This window comes from Sparus aurata, chromosome 1 (genome assembly GCF_900880675.1).
Source record: "Sparus aurata chromosome 1, fSpaAur1.1, whole genome shotgun sequence".
Taxonomy (NCBI): Eukaryota; Metazoa; Chordata; class Actinopteri; order Spariformes; family Sparidae; genus Sparus; species Sparus aurata.
The window spans coordinates 17,074,188-17,093,859 of NC_044187.1; the positions used below are offsets into that span (position 1 = coordinate 17,074,188).

At 36.3% G+C, this 19,672-nt stretch overlaps 1 protein-coding gene across 1 annotated transcript; it reads left to right on the forward strand.

The window, feature by feature from the left end:
• The first annotated feature begins 1,255 nt into the window (after positions 1–1,255).
• Positions 1,256–18,042, forward strand: gucy1b1 (guanylate cyclase 1 soluble subunit beta 1). The gene is made up of 13 exons (XM_030424322.1): positions 1,256–1,408; positions 1,709–1,782; positions 4,684–4,784; positions 4,913–5,031; positions 5,949–6,146; positions 7,191–7,421; positions 7,578–7,694; positions 8,436–8,569; positions 10,039–10,236; positions 11,743–11,980; positions 12,685–12,825; positions 15,122–15,276; positions 16,532–18,042. The coding sequence occupies exons 1-13, from the start codon at positions 1,406–1,408 to the stop codon at positions 16,677–16,679; spliced, it is 1,857 nt and encodes a 618-aa protein (XP_030280182.1). The 5' UTR covers positions 1,256–1,405; the 3' UTR covers positions 16,680–18,042.
• The last annotated feature ends 1,630 nt before the right edge of the window (positions 18,043–19,672 follow it).

Here is a 19,672-nt window from a genome sequence, read left to right on the forward strand (position 1 = left end):
CCATCATGGTATGATATGATATTAAAATTATGAACAGTAACTAAGTTAATTTGCTCAAATAAGACTACTTATATGTTTTATTATTTCCTTCCTTTACTAAGGTTATATTCCAAAGCTAATATTGTACTTAATAATTACCTGGCAGCTATAGTTACTAGTTACTTTGGAGATTAAGTTTTTACATAAAAAACGTATGTTCAGTTTATTAAGGCCCTGATGTATTATTAGTGATTAAACAGCCAATAAGGAATACAAAGCTAGCTTTTGACCTGCCAAATCATTAAATTGTTACTTACATGTTTAAGCATAGCTAACAGCAATGCAATAATAAATGGGCCTATTTATTGTACATATAAAGTCTTTATGTATACACCTAATGGATACTGAATACTACATTTCACCAACAATACTTATGTTTTTTTTATATACATATTTAATTAAAAAAATTGAACGCAGAAGTCTTACTTTTAAAAAGTAGTTTTACAGTATGTTATTGGCATGATGAAATGGAACTAAGTACATTTACGGAAGTACTGTACTTGAGTAAAAATGTTTGGTACTTGTATTTCCTACTATTCTTTTACTTTCACCCATATACTCTTTACTTTCTAGCTACTTTGCAGATTACATGCTGCATTACATGAGCCATATTAGTGCATTTTTAGATTAATTTATTCTTATCAGCCAGTGAATAAATAGATAAAGATTGCTGATTGCTGGCCAGGCTGAAAATCGGTCTACCAGTATACAGTATATACATGTACAGGTATATTTATATGTGTATATTTTACTTTCACTTGTACTTTTGATACATTTATTGCCAGAATATCATTTTTAATGCTTACTTGATTGCTTTTAATATCAGTACTCTAAACTTTAAACAGTTATTATTTATGGGGGTGACTCACTTCTTAGTAATGTTTTACTTTTACTTTTATCTTTACTTTTACTCAAGGTTGACTTCCTAGTCCTTTCTTCTTACAACACCGGTTATGGTGCTTTTATTGCACCACCACAATACTGATGGGAAAATATTTTCTTATGCTTTTGCAGTTATTTGCTAATTAAATTCATGTATGTGTTACAGTAAGTAGAAGATATCAGTTGTAAAGTTCGGGGCGTAAAACATGATGACAAATGGCAGAAAATTCACCTTCTCTCCTGCGGCGACTTCAGCTTCACCAGCAACGACTGTACAACGCAGCTGCGCTCTGATTAGTCAGGGACGGCTTACGTAATTCCCTCTCTGCTCTGCTATTGGACAGACTGGCTGTCCTTCAGCCGCTGAGGAGAAACGGGGGAGGAATGGACGCAGATACACTCAGCATCTGTACCAAACGATGAATGTTGTGTCATTAAACGGGGTTTTTCTTTAAAATAAGGAAAAATAGAAGCAGCTGCCATCATGGTACGTACACGAGGATTTTGTGTGAATGTTTAATGCTGGTGAAATTGTCTGTTTGTGACGCGACATGGCGCATTTGTGTTTGACTTTTCCTGGTACGAGACCGCGATGTAACGCAGCCGTTATACAATAATCTGTGTTTATTGTGAACTAACAGGTGAACAGAATATTAAATGTATTGTGGGCATATGCCATGTCGTATAACACGCATATATGTAGCTAGGCACCGGGTATGTTTCAGTAAAACTGTCAGTTTGTGTGTGATAATGTTGACGTTGCTCGTGTTTGTCCATACATTTGCAGTATGGGTTTGTGAATCACGCCTTGGAGCTCCTCGTTCTCAGAAATTACGGCCCGGAAGTGTGGGAAGACATCAAGTGAGTTTTCTGGATCATTTGTTTACTATTGTTGGTGTCATTGGGTTACACTGTGTGACCAACCAGACCTCAGGGACACCTCTACTACTGTAGTGGAGCTCACACACTGTCAGTGTGTGTCCAGTGGGGTTAGACATTTGCTTTTACTGTAATTATTAACCTCCATCTTCTGTAGGCTCACACTGAAAGTGAGATTAAGTTAAGAGAAATGCATCACATTTAAAAGTATGCCTCACAGCAGCTCCACTCTTGATCAAAATGTCCAGTAATTGGCTGAAACATGAAGGCAAAAAACATTTGTTTAATGCTGGATTGGTGACAGATGTATTCAGAGCTCTTAAAGGGACATTGTGTAGTTTTCGAGAAGAAATACAAAGACAGAATTTTTATATTTACAATCACAATTTTTTTTCCTCCCAAACTGAATAAACAAGCTGTTTTGTCCTTTTGTTTTTTTGTTTGTTTGATTTGTTATAAAGAATCAGTCAGAGAAGATGATTCTCCTCTGATAAAAATGTATTCCCCAAAACTACATAGTGCACCTTTAATTAAGTAAATATATGATGGTATTACCACCACAATGTACTTAATTGTAGTTTGTTTGAAACAAGGACACTGTGCACACTGTGCACAGTGTCCAGATGTCCAGATATATCATAATTTACATTTCTATCTCTTATCTCTGTACATGTATACGAATGACATCTAGCAACATAAAATGATAAACAGCACGAATAAATACACCTGTGGGACAGACCCGTTTGTTTTCATGTAGAGGGACATTATCAGAATATATACAGAATTTTTGGGGCTGATGCTGACACCGCTATAAGGGTGTTCAACTATTCCGATATTGACATGTTGGCTGATATCCATAAATAGATGTTTGGTTTTTTTTTGCCATGATCCAATACATTTGTATATCAACAACTTGTGACAAAGATACATATGCAACAGAGGCAGGATATTTCACTGTTTCACAATGAACTGTATTGTCCAAAATCAGTGCACTGAAATAATTAACTTCACTGGAAGTGTAATACTTATAAACTAACAAAAGCATTTTTTATGGCATAATTAAAAATTTGCACAGTTAAAAAAAGTGAATTATTGGCAAATATCAGATACAGATTTATTTGTGATAGGGCAATATCAGCTGATAATATTGGCAAACTGATTATCCAGTGTTGGTCATAAGTGATTAAAACTAATACTTATAAGTATCTTATTATGGTTTAATTGTAATTACTACTACTACTACTATTACTTATTTCATTCAGATCAGATTTTATAAAATGGTATTTTTTTTTTTTTATGTAGAAAATGTCTGCAATGTAATAACTATTTCCAGCTGTCAAATAAATGTAGTTGGGTAAAACATACAAATGTTCCCTCAAAAATGTGCAGCAGAAAGTACAAAATAAATAGAAGCACTTGAGTAAAGTACAAGCACCTCAAAACAGGGCCGTAACCTGGGTTTTACAAAACACTGAGGTCATGAGTCCAAGCCTCCTTCACAATCAGAAAAAAAATCACCAGACATCTAAAATAAAATCTCATATTTATTTTTCATGGATATTTTCTTAGGATATTTGATATATTTTTTTATTCAATTAACTGTCAAAGTTTTACTAACTTTGATTTTTTAACTTATATTTCCCAACATGACTCTTCAAAACAACGAGACGGCCCTATTTCAGCTTTGTTGCAGTGCATTTTCAGATATATTAAGTTAAATTGTGGGTTGATAATTGGTTTATTCAGGTATAGTAGGTAGTACATTTCTATCAACCCATTTAGTAAAGCTTCATCCATAGATTTTTCAGAAAAATGGAGACATGTTTCTTTTCACTGGACAGGAACTCTGCAGACTGCAAGAAAGACAATTCTGGTGGGAAAATGAAAGAATCCTTTATTTATTTGTTATTTGTGGGACATGACCTCAGCTACAGCCCTTCCTCAAAAAAGTACAATCACGTTACATTCCACCACTGACTGGTCCTGCAAACCTATGTAGTTTTTGTATGATATAGAGGTAGAATGTTCTACATATATCCCATTCCAACAAACACCCATGGTGAATGCAATTCCCTGTCCACCACCATAGTATTAACATGTCATTTTTTTGGCATGTTGAAATGTTTGGCTCAATCTTCATTTATTTTTCATGTGTAGTCTTAGCTGCCCTAGACTTGACCCAGCCTAAAAAAAGAAGCATTAGAAAAAACCTCAGCAGCAGCTGGCTTGTGTAAATGTTCTCAAAGTGATGAAAAAAACTGGAGCTCCCAGCATCATCTCTGCAAATGTACCTCATTGTTATTTATTGCACAATTTATCATGTTTTTTTCAAAAAAAAAAAAAAAGAACTTTCATTTTCTTTAGAAATGCTTTTAAAGTTTGGTATGTTGTTTCAGCTGTTACACATTCCGATAAATTGGGGGTTTCTGATCAGGCTTGTAAATCATTTCTGTTTTCTTAGTTAAACAGTTGTAATCAGAAACTCATTATGTTTTCTGACAATTTTGTGTAAAATGGATTGTCAAATGTATAAATAGCAAAGCTCAGTGTGAGCTGTGTTTTTTTTGTCAGAGAACCTGCAGTAAAACTGAACCTGGTTGTCTGTACTTGTTTAAAACCATATATCCACTTTACAGCAACATTTTTATGTTACTGTAATATAAATCAACATGGCTTACACTTACTGGGCACAAATGAGTCCTAACAGTTGTTATTGGATTATTCCTGTGAACAGAAGTTGCCTTGTGATTTAAGCAACATTGGAAAAGCAATTCCAAGAAGGCAAAGCCATTGAATGCCTGAACACATTGCCTACAATGACTGTTTACTTCTGCCTTAGACATTTGCTGTAGCTCATGAGTGATGACTTCACTTTGTTTTCAGGAGGGAGGCTCAGCTTGATATTGAGGGTCAGTTCCTGGTTAGAATCATATATGAAGATGGCAAAACATATGATCTTGTTGCTGCTGCAAGTAAAGTTCTCAGTAAGTGATTTTCTTTAAAATGTTAAAATAAAAACTGTTCTATATGTTTTTTATGATGTTAAAAAAAGGTGTATCTTTAGAACATTATAAGAATGTGTGTCACTGATGTGACCCTTCCTGTATTTCAGAGATTGATGCAGGAGAAATCTTACAGTTGTTTGGGAAGATGTTTTTTGAGTTTTGCCAAGAGTCGGGATATGACACTATCTTGCGAGTGTTAGGATCGAATGTTCGGGAGTTCCTGCAGGTAGGCTGTCTCACCTCTTTGAATGGAAGAAAGCTTGATGGTAAAACGAACAAAACAATGAATGTTGAATATGTTTAAAGGGATACTCCACAGATTTTACATGAATCAGTAAAGGATTATCTCATCTTGTTTTATGAACATCAGTTTACCCATTTCAAGGAGCACTGCTCAGTCAGTGAAATAGTTGTATAATGTGAGTTAGGGTTAGTTGTGTAAATTCTCAGAAAGGTCCTTTTTACACAAAATTGTGCAGCACTGCCACAATTAAGACCGTTCGTAAAGCTGCCTTTGTTTTTTTATCCTGAATAAAACAACAGTGTAATGCTGGCCCAGTGTGTTATTTAAAGGTGCAGTAAGTAAGAACTGGCCCACCTGTGGGATTCATACGCAGAACAAACAAGTGGGCATCACATTACCAGCTAACTGCTACTAACTATAACTCCCATTAGCTAGTTTGCTCAGTCAGCTGTGCAGCTAGCAGTCCAGACTTGGCTTTGGGGAACCGGGGTAGTGTTGGTGATTACAATGCTAGCACAGGAGCTTTGGAAGCTAGGGGCTAGCTGGTTAGCATACCAACTTTTGCAACACAACACACAATCATATTAATGTCAAAACTGTCATTTCTTCCCATTCTGTTCACTTGTACTCGTTAGAAATAGTACATATTGTGTATTTAAAATGGATGAAATGAAATATGTTTTTTTAGTTGCATTATGGGAAGTGTAGGTTGCAGCATTTGTAGATACTCAGGACTGAAAGTCTGGATATCTTAGCCTTTACTTCTTCAGTTTGAAAGAGCTGAAAGGCTTCTTTAAGGTCTCATATAAAATGTACAGCTTCGTCATCCAATTAATTATACCCTCAGCCAGATTTAAGTAACTTTACAGTGATTGAATGTAGCATATTTAACTTTTCAGAATCTGGATGCTCTACATGACCACCTCGGTACCATCTATCCCGGGATGAGGGCTCCCTCATTCCGCTGCACAGATGCTGAGAAGGGGAACAATCTGATTCTTCACTACTACTCAGAGAGAGAAGGCCTGCAAGACATTGTGATTGGCATCATTAAAACCGTCGCTCAACAAATCCACGGCACAGAGATAGAGATGAAGGTCTGCTCTGCTGTTTTGTTCCATCTTCATGCACACTGAATCCGTAGCTCTAATGGCCCGCTCTGCTGCTCATGATGAATGAAGATGACTTCACAGTTTTCCCCCATTTCTCTCTAATTTATTCTATTCAACATTCCATGAAGCCTTTTAGTCCCTGTAATGTTTTGACTTGAAATGTGTGCGCTCGTGTCTGAGAATATAATTGAAGAGGTTATAATGTGAAGATTAAACAACAGAAATTTCCAAAATAACCAGACAGGAGCAGTGCTGCGCTGTGACAACTGCAGTTGAGCGCTGAGTTTTTGGCTAATGTCTGTGAGTCAGAGGATATTTTTAGATCTAAGTTATAGAGTCCCAAGCTTGGGAGTCTTTCAAGGAGTTTTTTTTTCTTCCACAGTTTTATTTTAACTTTGTCAAACTGTCGATGAATTTAATTTGTTTATCACAGATACACATTTTTTGCCTTGGCTCATTCACTCCACCCCGCTAATCAGATTTTGTTTAAACCAGTATGAATAACTCGATATCATGAACTGCCATTGGTATTTTTATTTGTATGTTAATGTGCAGCCCACAAATCACGGCCTGTAGATGTCCCCTGCGCTTTGGCTGGAGTTTATTCTTTGTTTCGTAAGCGAGCGACATTTTCTCCTGAACCTAATCATATTGTACAGACAGGATAATTTTTTTCAGAAATTGTCTGTGTAATGAAAGAACAGTAAATGGCAGACGCTCCAAATGTGACACCCAATTTCTGGATATATTAGCCTCTGTTGCTGTGGCAACAGGGTGCAGAGACAGCAGCTCGACGTCAGCGTGCCTTATGCCCACAAACCCACTGAATGTCATTTATCACTGTTTTAATTCTATATTATTAGACTTGAGGTCAGGAATATTATGAATTGGTTTATCTTAATGACATGGATGCATGGGTGAAATGTTTAATCAAAAACATTGTATTACTGTAAGCCGGTGACACAATACAAGCATTTTTAACTTAATTTCAACTTAATTACGTCAGTTGTTTAACTTAATGTGATGCAGATGATCCAACCCAAAAGCGAAGAGTGCGACCACATCAAGTTTCTGATCGAGGAGAAGGACTCAGAGGAGGAGGCGTTCTATGAGGACCTGGATGGCTTCGAGGAAAATGGCACACAGGAGACTCGGATTAGCCCCTACACGTTTTGCAAGGCGTTCCCATTCCACCTCATGTTTGACAAAGACCTGATGCTCACACAGTGTGGGAACGCCATTTATCGAGTCTTGCCTCAGGTGTGCATTTTGGATACAAAAGTCTGATTTCATGCAGCAAAGTCAGCACTGTATTATGTTTTAGTAACCCAGTACATGACAGCAGTAATTTAGTACATACATATGGCAATAATTCCTAATGTCATGTAACTGAATTGTATATATTTTATTCCCCAGCTCCAGCCTGGCACCTGCATCCTGCCTTCAGTTTTTTCTCTGGTCCGTCCTCACATTGACTTCAGTTTTCATGGCATCCTCTCCCACATCAACACTGTCTTCGTTCTGCGCAGCAAGGTAGATTGAGTTTTTGTTACATTGCTGTTCACATCAGTACTTTTTAGATATTAGCATACCTTTCCTGGAGGTTTATAGTCCTATACATATTATATAATATATAATAATGATTGGATGATAATATAATATTTATGAGAACAAAGATATTTTTAGCAGCTACCTAACATTTTGACTCTCTGTATTTCATTAAGGCTGTTAGTAAGGATACAATTGTTTACATACAGGGATCATAGAGCATGTAAATAATTAATCATTTAAAAAAATAAATAAATGATATGCAGCTTTTAATACTGCAGTTTATGCATGGAGCAAAGAGTGCAAGGGTCTTAATGTCCTGAAAAAAAGAGCTTTACTTATTATAGTTCTGGGAGAATTGAGAAATGGACAGAGGACAGAGTGGGAAGGTAAAGACATATTTTAGAGTATTAAGAAATGAGAAATCAAATGGAAACTTAGGAAGGGAGGAGTACGTCGTAAGAATAGGAAACAGGTAAATTTGCATTTTTGTGTGTACTCATGACACAGTAAATGCTGAGGTGTTGAAATAATAGCTGCAGTTCCTTGAATATCCATGAAAACTGAACTTATTGTCTCCAATTGTGGATGATGCATGTAACACTATAGGCACATGAAAAACACAGCCTTAAAAATAAGTGTGAGCTGAACTGGTGCCCAGTTTTGAAGCAGATTTGGAGAGGAACATATAATGAAATATTCATAAATGTGATGTAATCCTGACAGGAGGGCCTGCTGAATGTGGAGACTGTGGAGAACGAGGACGAGCTGACTGGGGTGGAGATCAGCTGTCTGAGATTGAAAGGACAGATGATTTACTTGCCCGAGGCAGAGAACATCCTTTTTCTTTGCTCACCCAGGTAATCCTGCAGTGCAGTCTGTCCTGACGGAAGCTCAGACGGAATTTAATAAACACCAAAACGCAGATTCTCTTTTTTTTTTTTTTACTGAACGTAAACACACCAATTTCTGGCATTTTTCTGGATTCTGTGCATAGAGGAAAAACACATTTTATATAGATATATATATTTATATATAAATAATAATTTTAAGTGACATTGTTTCAGTTTGCAACAGTGTTTATATTTTCTTCTGTACAACTACATTAATAATATTCATGAAGCCTTGGCACTGAAAAAACAAAACACAAACACATTCTTTAATTGTTTCAAAATAATAATAAAGTCACTCAAACACAAGAAAATAAGGGACCATGTAATTTACGATAGTAAACAAAGACTGATTGGTTAAAAAAGAGATGAGTTGAAGATGTCACCCAGGGCTCTGGGAAACTGCAATCTTATAGACTAAAGGATGAATCAATTAATCATTAAAATAATCAGCAGATTAATTGTTTATAAACTTAAAAACCTTAGTTCAGCCCTATATATACCAGTATGTATATATATATATATATATATATATATATATATATATATATACACATACCGGTATATATAGGGCTGAACTATATATATATATATATATATATATATATATATATATATATATATATATATATATATATATATATATATATATATATATTATTATTATTTTTTTTATGCATAAAACAATGCCTTTTCATGGCACGGGCATTTACACTTGACATATCTATAATTCTATAATTAGGGTAAACAGGCAAGCTGTAACCATGGTAACAACTTTGTGACAATAAGAAATAATTTAAAATACTGCCGGATTAATCCTTTATGCTATATTTTTTACTAATCACAATATTCTGTCCATATAAATGCTGCTGCAATGGCAGCAGATAAAAGAATGTAAATGAAGATAAAATGGAGGAAAGAGTTACATTTGTTCAAAAGGGCAATAGGATTATGTATTTCATGCAATTACATGGTCAGATAATCAGTGAACAGGTCCGCTTAGATGTATTTTGCTTTATGCGTTCAGAATAAAAATGTATAGACACATGCTTACAGAAAGAAAAAAACACAGAGAAGCAAAGACACCTGTGAGCTGGTAATTACACTGGTTCTGCTGCTGTGACCTCCATTAGCCTCTGAGGCCCTTTTATAAGCAGTGTGAAATATTGGATGCAGGGGAGCAGGGTTCAAGAGATGTTGTCCTGAGCTGTGGAGACAGACTCAACCCTGAAAGAACAATGGTGATCTCATTGCTGCTGCTTATTCTGTTTAATTTAAGCTTATTCCTGATGTGAGAAGGACCAAAAGGAAAAAGTCTGCAGTTTCCCATCTACCCACAGAAACAAACATTTTCAGCAATTTCGCTGGGAAAATAACACTGTAACACAAACAGTAATCAATGAGTATTTCATTGTTTTCTCCCCTATCTGTTTTTTTAGTGTTATGAACCTGGATGATCTCACACGGCGAGGGCTATACCTGAGTGACATCCCACTACACGATGCCACTCGTGACCTGGTGCTGCTGGGTGAGCAGTTTCGTGAGGAGTACAAGCTGACCCAGGAGCTGGAAATCTTGACAGATCGGCTGCAGCACACGCTGAGGGCCCTAGAGGATGAGAAGAAAAAGACAGACAGGTTGGACTGTTTTTGTTTCCTAGGTTTTTCTACTATGCTTAATAAAAATAAAATCCGGTGCAAGCTGTATTTTCAGCTTTAATTAGTTCCAAACTCGTTACTTATCTTGTGACAATAACAGTAGAAGAATTGTGACCACACATCAATGTTTTGTGCACATTCTCAAGAAATGTAAGATAATCATATGATCTTACCTCAGCAATGCAAGATCTGCAAATATAATTTAAGGGCCTGATCAGACAGAATGCAGTTTTTGTGCTAAGAGGTGTCCTTTCTTGTTGTTTTCCATTGGCAGTAAGCTTTTTGCTTGCTGTTTTTAGACCCCAGGAATGCCTTATATTTTTGCAGAAGTACATATTTGAATATACATATATACATAATATACATACATAATATAATATATTCCCTTGAGTAAAGGATCGAGAAATATTGTGAATTACAGTTGTAAATATGTGTAATCATATACCACAGCCATGTCATTATAGGTTGTGGGTCAAACTACAATAAATGTATCACAATTCTACTTTTATCTTTGTTTTATTTTGCTTTATTGGAAAAATAGGTCGCAAATTTTTTATTAGTTGATCTTTCAGTGAGATAAAAGAGATGTCTCTTTAGATATTCCCATTTAAGGATGGAATTGAGACACGAAACACTGAAGACACTGACAGGTCTCAGTCCTCTACAGTTGTTGTGAGGCTACGTTACAGGACCACCAAAGGTCAAAATCTGTTGTTAGCCTCAAGTTGCTACTTGCCTAAGCTACTCCTCTGTCTCTGATGTGGTGAAGACACCAGCTTTCAGAAAAGGGCCTGTCATAGTAATTTAGCACAGCAGTGTGCGACAGCTGGAGGGGAGCACAGAGGTGGAGCATGGTCTTTATTAAGACTTCTGTAGCGGCCCTATATTCTCAGAGGAAAAGACTTCCACTCTACTGGTGGATCGCTTCATTATTATTCTCACCATTCTCCGGTACCAGAATGCCTTGAGCTCTGAACATTGATTAGAATTCACGGCTCCTATCTAAATATTTAAGAAAACTGCTGCTTCACTGTCATAGCCTTCAAAGAGCTAGACATCAACATACATTTACGTATTTTTTGCTGCTGTTTATGTGCGCTCCTTACTAAGAGAAAAACACTGTACCCCATGTGTGAGGATTGTTAAAGATAATTACAGATAAATACTCTATCTACATGTATAGTGTTTTGTGTGGTGACCATTATCTCTTCTGTATGTATCATGTGTACTCAAGTTATGATGCATCATGGAAAGTATTTTGCTATGAACAGACAGCCATGATCTAACCAGTTACCATAGAAACACCACCCTCCCATCTGAGACTGGCTTGCAAATCGAAATGACCAAAAAGGTGGTGGGTGAGCAAATAAAACGCTGATCCGAAGGATGGACTTCAGTCTGGCAACGCCGGCCCATTACTCTGCCGCTCGAGTGCACCCTAACTGTGCCTTCGCTCAAAATGTCCATTCCTCTTCTTTCTTTCAGATTGCTCTATTCCGTTCTGCCGCCATCTGTTGCCAACGAGCTGCGACACAAACGGCCCGTCCCGGCTAAACGCTACGACAACTTGACCATCCTCTTCAGTGGCATTGTTGGATTCAATGTCTTCTGCAGCAAGCACGCCTCGGCCGAGGGAGCCATCAAGATAGTCAACCTGCTCAATGATGTTTACACACGTTTTGACATCTTGACAGACTCTCGGAATAACCCTTATGTATACAAGGTTGGAAGCACAAATTTTTCCATGACAGTGTATCATACATTTGTGTAAATTTTTCTCAGTAAAGGAATAAAAAGAGAAGAATGAGTGCAGCAAAGTGATGCTGATAGAAAGTGAGTCCATGATCTAAATTTGAGAACTTTTAACTGTTCTCTTCTGTTCTTTGAGTGAGGCACACGACTCTCTCAGCAAAAAATGTTGCGCAGTTATGCACATACAAATCAGTAAGAGAGTATTTATATCAATTGACTTGAGTTTTTTACCATAAGAAGGGTAGTACTATCTTCTAAACACAGTGTAGTTTTACAGAGGCTCTGCACCACTTTATAGGCCTCGTGCAACAGATTTACACTCCAGGCTTTCAGACAAGAATGCACTTTAAGAAGTCAAACAGACCTCGGCACTTCCAGGGGATTGGCCTCAGGCACTGGGTCACCAAAAGAAGTAATATTTACTCTACAAGCTGAATGGCTTGGTGGTCCTAGGGTTTTAGCATTGCTCAAAGAGGCCCTGAATATCTTATAGCTGATGTAAGTGTTTAAGTGTTTATTTCAGGGTGTTTCAGTTTATTTCTAGCTGCACTGTGTGCAAAAATCCCTTTGTAGCACAGTGGGAGCAGATGATTTTACGAGAACCAAAAGTAAAGCAAAGAAAATAGTTGTGATATAATTCATGTAAAGAATGACAAAATGCTTTTCTTTATACAGGTGGAAACAGTGGGCGATAAGTACATGACTGTGAGCGGCCTGCCAGAGCCCTGCACACACCACGCCAAGTCAATCTGCCATCTCGCTCTGGACATGCTGGAGATTGCTGGCCAAGTCAAAGTGGATGATGAACCAGTACAGGTGTGAGAAGATTTCAGTGAAGTTTCCTGTATTTTATGGATAAATATTTGAGTATTACAGTAAACACCTGCTAAGTACAGATACAATTTGTTTTAATATATAGCATATTAAATTTCTTTATCATTTCTGCAAAATACATCCCAAATTTAATGTTGACCACTCTTACATGTCACACTAATGAGAATAGCTGCATGGAGAGCACAGTTATCATGCTGAGCGATGGAGACAAGATGGAGACACAGTACTTCTGCCCACTTGAAATAATTCAGTCAATCAAAGTATGTTTACGCTTCAGGTTCAAAGAAGTTGCTAATGTTCCCGCAGAACTTTTGGTTTGATTGTGCACTCTCATCCAGGTGTAGCTTATTATAGAGGTACCACATGGCTGTCTGCAGTCTGCCCCAGTTTAAGGCTGTTTTCACATAAAGTCTTTTTGCAATGAAACAAACCCTGTCTTTTTTTGGATAGAAAAGGGACCCAGTTCCTTTTGTGTTCACATGGTTCATTTGAAAGTGTACTCAGTTCCCTTTTGTATCCACTTCAGTTCAGATCGGTCCTCAGTCCTCTTTCTGTTTGAACTTTGTGTCCTCTGGAGCTCAGATCCCTCTTCATTGGATTATTGGTATTTTTCGCCTGAACAAGATGGCTGTGGATTCTGCATTTATTCTCATTTAATCATGCATCTTAATGTGTCAGTTTTGCTAACGTTAATGGTTTTGGTTCACAGCTAAAATGCAGTGACTAAGGGCAAAGTGTTCAGATGACCTCCCGAGGAGGCCTGAGTACAGGTTTTTGGAATGTTATTATGGCACAGACAATTTAGGCATTTTGGAGTTCTGTAAGTTTTCTGATATTGCTTTGAAAATTCAGAGTACTTGTGCAGCTGACAAATAGGGTTGCAAAGATCATAGATGCTAAACTACAGATGTATAAAATCAAATCAGCATTTTTATTCTATTATTCTCATTTTTAAGTATTTGTATTTTGTCCCCACAGACTTTCTTGGTAGTTTTTTTCTTTTAATAGTTGCTGCCTTTCGAAAAACAAAACTAATACAGTGGCCAAATAATACAATTCAAAATAATAAACAAAAATGTCAAATATAAACAGAAATGTCAGGTCAAAGCACAAGTTCTTTATTCATGTGTTTATTTCTGTGTGTGTTTATTTATTAAGGTTGCAATGATCCTCCTCCTTCTGTGTAGTCGTTTACATTGGAATTAAAGCCAAACCCTTCTGTGAAAAGTAATTTACAATAATGTTGCCTTTTAAAAAGTGTGACGGAAGGACCGTAACATTTCAAACCAAGTTAGAGGTGATATATATTAATTGCTGCATCCCCACTGACACTGTCATTCAGCTTAATATGACCAACATTTACCTTCAAGAATGTTTTGCTGATTTTATAATAATCTGTGCATCTGGACATATTTCCAGGCTGAGGTAATGAGCAGTGAAAAGTTAGATAAAAAACAGCAGACTTTTGTTTAACTGACTGCTGGAGATTGTTATTGTATCGATGACTGTTGAGACTTAACTTTGGAGAATGATGTCTGTTTAACGAAACGCTGTTTATTTTTGGACATGGCACTGGCTGAAGAGGACTCCGTTTCAGCAGCAGAAACAGACTCAAATCATCTCACAATTCTGTGTCTAAAAATAGATTCTCATTTGTTCCAGACACTCACAGCGTGTTCAGGCTCTGAACACAACAAGCACTGAAGTGCCTGCAAGTTCAAGTGTAAATATTAGTCTATAGATTGCCTGGAGCTACTTTTGGAATCGCTGATTTATTGCAAATCAAAAAAAAGGAAAATAAAGGAAATCTAATTTTGTGCGTGGAGCGCTTTCTGGCTAACTTAATCTCATATCCACCCACCATCTGTTGCACCTTTTCAGTCGATAGCTTTAAAAATGTGTTCCAACAGACTAAGAGAAGCATTCAGCTGGTTAGTTCTTGCTGTCAGTGGAGCACAAATCATTTATTGAGACATAAAATGTTATATCTACATGGGTTTATTTAAATGCTAGGACAGTTTTTCTCACGCTCAGCTGTGCATTTCTTGTTAGTATAGTATTTTTGAAGTAGAATAAATCCGGTGCATCTTGGTGCTGGAATCAGTTTGCAGCGGATAACTAATGATTGGTGCTATTGATAGCTTACGTTAAATATTCAAACTTGGTTTTGCCAGTATTTGACAAGAAATAGCGATATCTTTGCCATGTTTATTAACTTTGGTCAAATTATAACTGACATGTATGAAGAGTCTGTTTTTTCATTCTCTTTTCTCTCCAGATTACTATTGGGATCCACACAGGGGAAGTGGTGACTGGGGTGATTGGACAGAGGATGCCCAGATATTGCCTTTTTGGAAATACGGTCAACCTCACAAGTCGTACAGAGACGACAGGCGAAAAGGGGAAAATAAATGTCTCAGAATATACTTACCGGTAAGTAGAAGGCAAAGCAAATGTATTTATAGAACACCATTCAGACACAAGGCATTTCAAATTGTTTTAAAAAAGGTCTCAATTTACTACTGATGCCTTTTAAATTACTTACATAAGTAAATTAGACCATCAGAAAGAAGATTAACTATTTCTATTGAGTTTTCTTAATGCCTGCTACCAGGTCGCCGTGTAGACTGGAAGAGCCTGTGTTAAAATTTTCCTAGGCAAAGTGTCAGTGAGTAGTATGTTAATCAGTTAAAGCAGGAGGAGATATTTCCTCAGATAATTTTATTTTTTACATTATATTTTGTGGATTTGAAAGTTGAAACACTACCACTTTTGTCCAGAGGGGCCACCAAATCCCAAAAATGATCAGAGTTGTTAAAATGGTCTTGGAAAAAAAATAAACAACCAAAACAAGCAAGTAAATAGTTAAAGATAAAGAAATAAATAGCATTCCCAGAGCTCCAGACTAAATTTCTTCACTGGTGCACATCGCAGCACATAATTTAGGCACAGCCAATAATATCACATTTAAGTACATTTTCTTACTTCATTTCTTAACACTTGTAAATGGTTATAAACAGGAAGACGATGCAGTTAGTGTTTTTCTTTATATAAATCACAAAACACCTGACGAGTAATTGTGAATAACTCCGTTGTAAAGAGCAAAATCTACAAAGTGCAGATGTTTAAAGTACTTTACAAACTAAAAACTTACTGGGATACTGGTTATACTTGTAGTGCTTGTGGAAATATTTCAGGATTTGTTTTGTTTTTGTTGTGTTGTTTATTTAAAAAAATATATGCATATTTCTGACCTGCTGAATATCAGTCGCCCCTGTGTGACCAATGAAAAACATTCAGGCACACATGTCAGATTTTTTTGGTGCATGTGCGACCATAATGAGCTGACAGTATAAGCTGACTTTGATGGATCAGGAATCTTTTCTACAGCTGGGAAGCATGGAAAGTAAAAGCTGCCCCACCTTGCTTTGATTTGATCAGTGTAATATACCTCTTTATTTTATATGAGTGACATATTGTCACCTTTTTAGATTTGATCACAGGCCGTAGAGAAATGTAGAAAAAGCAGCTTTCTAACTTGTATAAACAAATTAAAAAGGGATTTGTGATTGGTTAAGGAGATGCCAGTATTAGACATGAAGGACAATTTGGAATCCATTTTAAGCATAAACCGGGAGACGTGTTGTTTTGATGTTAGTGAGAATAAGTTACCCCCATTGTATTCCAGGTGTTTGCAGTCCGCTGAGAATGCCGACCCTCAGTTTCATCTGGAGTACCGGGGCCCCATCACCATGAAGGGAAAGAAGGAACCGATGAAGGTGTGGTTTCTGTCCAGGAACCCCACCGACTCAGAGTCCACCATAGTTAAAGCTTAACAATCGAGATTCAACAATAATACACAATGAGTGACATCTCGAGGCTTCAGTACGACACTGTCTACAGTCAAAATGTCTTTATGATTACACAGATGAGCAGGGATGAGAAAATATCCAACCATAGACAGGATGATATTTTTAATATAACGTTAATTTGAATTCTCTCCCTGCTTGTTTCTTCCTGACCACAATCTATCATGACCTCACTATATTTTTGTAGCATAGACACAATAGTGAAGTGTTTCATGAATCGTAGAAGTGCGATCGTACATTAAAGTTTGATACATTTTGGACAGAATATTCTCACACTGTTGTTGTATATATTATCACTAAAGTTTTGATAAGCAAAACATTGTCCATCTATGTTTTTAGCTGCTAATTTTGTCATGTACTGTATTTGTTCCTCCGCTTGCCAAAAAAAGTGAGAATTGAGTTTTAACCAGTCGAAATAACTAGTTTTACCTAACATAATTAAAATATATTTTCACCATTGTCTTTTTCACTTTTAGGGTGATAATGACAACATTTAAATTTAAAATAAAAGATTTGACTTAAGATTGAAATCATGTTCGTGCCATTACATTACATCACAGTTTTTTGCTCACTGGATGTAAGAGTTTTTGTAAGAGTATGAGGTTTTACACTGAATACATTCCTCTGTCATCAATACCATCAAAAGAAATATAAATTTAGATATTATAGCTATTAGCACACAAGCGTCACCAGATGTATGTATTACAAGTTTTGTCATTTTTTAAAAGGCACAAATGATACATGTTTAGCCATTAGTAAACCCTTTTCATCATGTATCGATCATTGAATTATTGAAAAAGTCATAACTACACACTATTTAATATATTTATTGCACCCCTCTACTTATTGCACACTCACTTTTTGTATGTTTGAGAGAGAATACTATTTACTAAATGTCTTCTAAATGTTGTTGAGATGTTCTCACTGATCTACCAGAGCATATTTATTGTTAACAATATTTTAATTGATATTTATTCTTTTTTTTGTTCCATTATAAGTGTTACTATGACCTTTAGAAAACAGAATTTACAGTGGAAAAAAATAAAAGTGAAGAAGAAATTATGGATACAACTACAGTTTGTGCCTGTATAAGCAAAACTATGTGCTGTATGTGTTTGATTCATTTCACATAACTAAATGTACCACACTTTTATTTTTTCCAACGTCATTATTGTTAAATCTTGCATCATGTCCTCCATGCAGCTTCCTGTGTCAGAAACAAACAGGTGCCTCTTGTTCTGTACGAGTGCATTTCTGTGCTTTTAAGACATGATTGCTTTATGTTAACAATGTTTCTTTTGGGAGCTATCTAATAAAATAGTCAAGAGAAGTGTTGTTTACTTGATATTTAAATGTAGAAGAAAATAATGTATTGTCTTTGCCTACCTGAGAAGGTGGTAAACATCAGTTATATAGTTCAACATGTACAGCAGATTATTTTGTAAAGAGCACCCTCTGTTGGCCAGTCAGAAGCTTACTTATTCACATTACAAACGTCCATACCTTTCTGTGTATTTTTGACAGTGATGAAATGTAAATAAGTGCATTTACTGAGGTATTGCACTGTACAGTTTCGAGGTACTTTATGATCTGTACTTGTATTTTCATTTTCTGCTTCTTTATACTTAAGCTACACTTTTGAGGCAAATATTGTACTCTTTACTTCACTACATTTTTTTTGATAATTTTAGTTACTGGTTACTTTGCAGATTTCTGCTGCATCAAATCATCAAATCATTATTGGACCCATAATGGAGTATGGATACATGTTATGTATGTATAATTTACTTAAATTGTACTTTTGAGAACATTCGTTGCCAGAAAATGACTTTTGATTTTAATTACATTTAATATAAGATATTTTAATACTTTTACTCAAGTACTGTGGGTGACTTTCAATAGCACCAAATTAATATTTGAACACACTGACTTTACTAAGTATGTTTCTTGGGTATTTTTTACAACATTTTTGACACACCTGCTGCTTTTACTGTCACTAAGCAGGATTGTTCTCTTGTACATATTACTTAAAATGTAGGGTAGACTTGTATCATGCATGTGAGATTATATACTATCTAAGTTATACAACATTGTGTGGCGATAACTTACATTCCAATATTTTTTTTACATTGGAGATTCAGTAAAAAAAGCTTTAAGATTGTCTTTTTTTAATAATACAAGCTGTTTTGTAAACAAATTAAGTTATAATATAAGTATATATTTAAAAAAATTAAATACATTTTCCAAGATGGCGCCCGCCGGCTACCGTAACATCCTTGGCGCAGATAGATTACGTTGGAGGTGCTTAGCAATAGCACCGATGGCTGGCGGCAAAGTTAGCAAGTGGATGAAGACGGAACTTGAGCGTCCAGCAGCTAAAAAACAAGGAGTGTGACAGGGAGAAGTAAAGTAAGAGATTGTCAGTGTATTTAACTCAATCACGAGCTGGAAGAGAAAGGTGACCGTCAGTGTTATCTATCCACAAATCACCAAAGAGCTAAACATCAACTTAGTTAGCTAGTTAAATGTTTACATTTAGCTAACTCAAGAATAATATTTTAAAGCAGTAATACTTGGTGGAGCTCAAAGAGCAGTGAGATTTTATTCAATGACTATTAAGAAACTCCAAATGAACTCTAACCTATTGCTGCTCTGCATCTGCTGGATGGGTGACGTTATGGATGGTTAGCCCTGTGTCATTCTGGGAAACTGCCAATTACTCATGGATGAAGCCCATTTAGGGCCAATAAACAAATTCCAGTTCCCTGCAATGGTGCTTGGTGATTTATTGGGCCAAGTGGAACTGAGCCATAATTGTTATAAATTACACTTGCCATGATAAGTGAAAATGTCAAGGCCTTAGTGGTAGTGGCACAGTATGTTCAGGTCAGGCTGTTTTGATGTTTTCTTCCCTGTAGTGGCCAAAAATAGGGCGGCTGTGGCTCAGTGGGCGGCTGTGG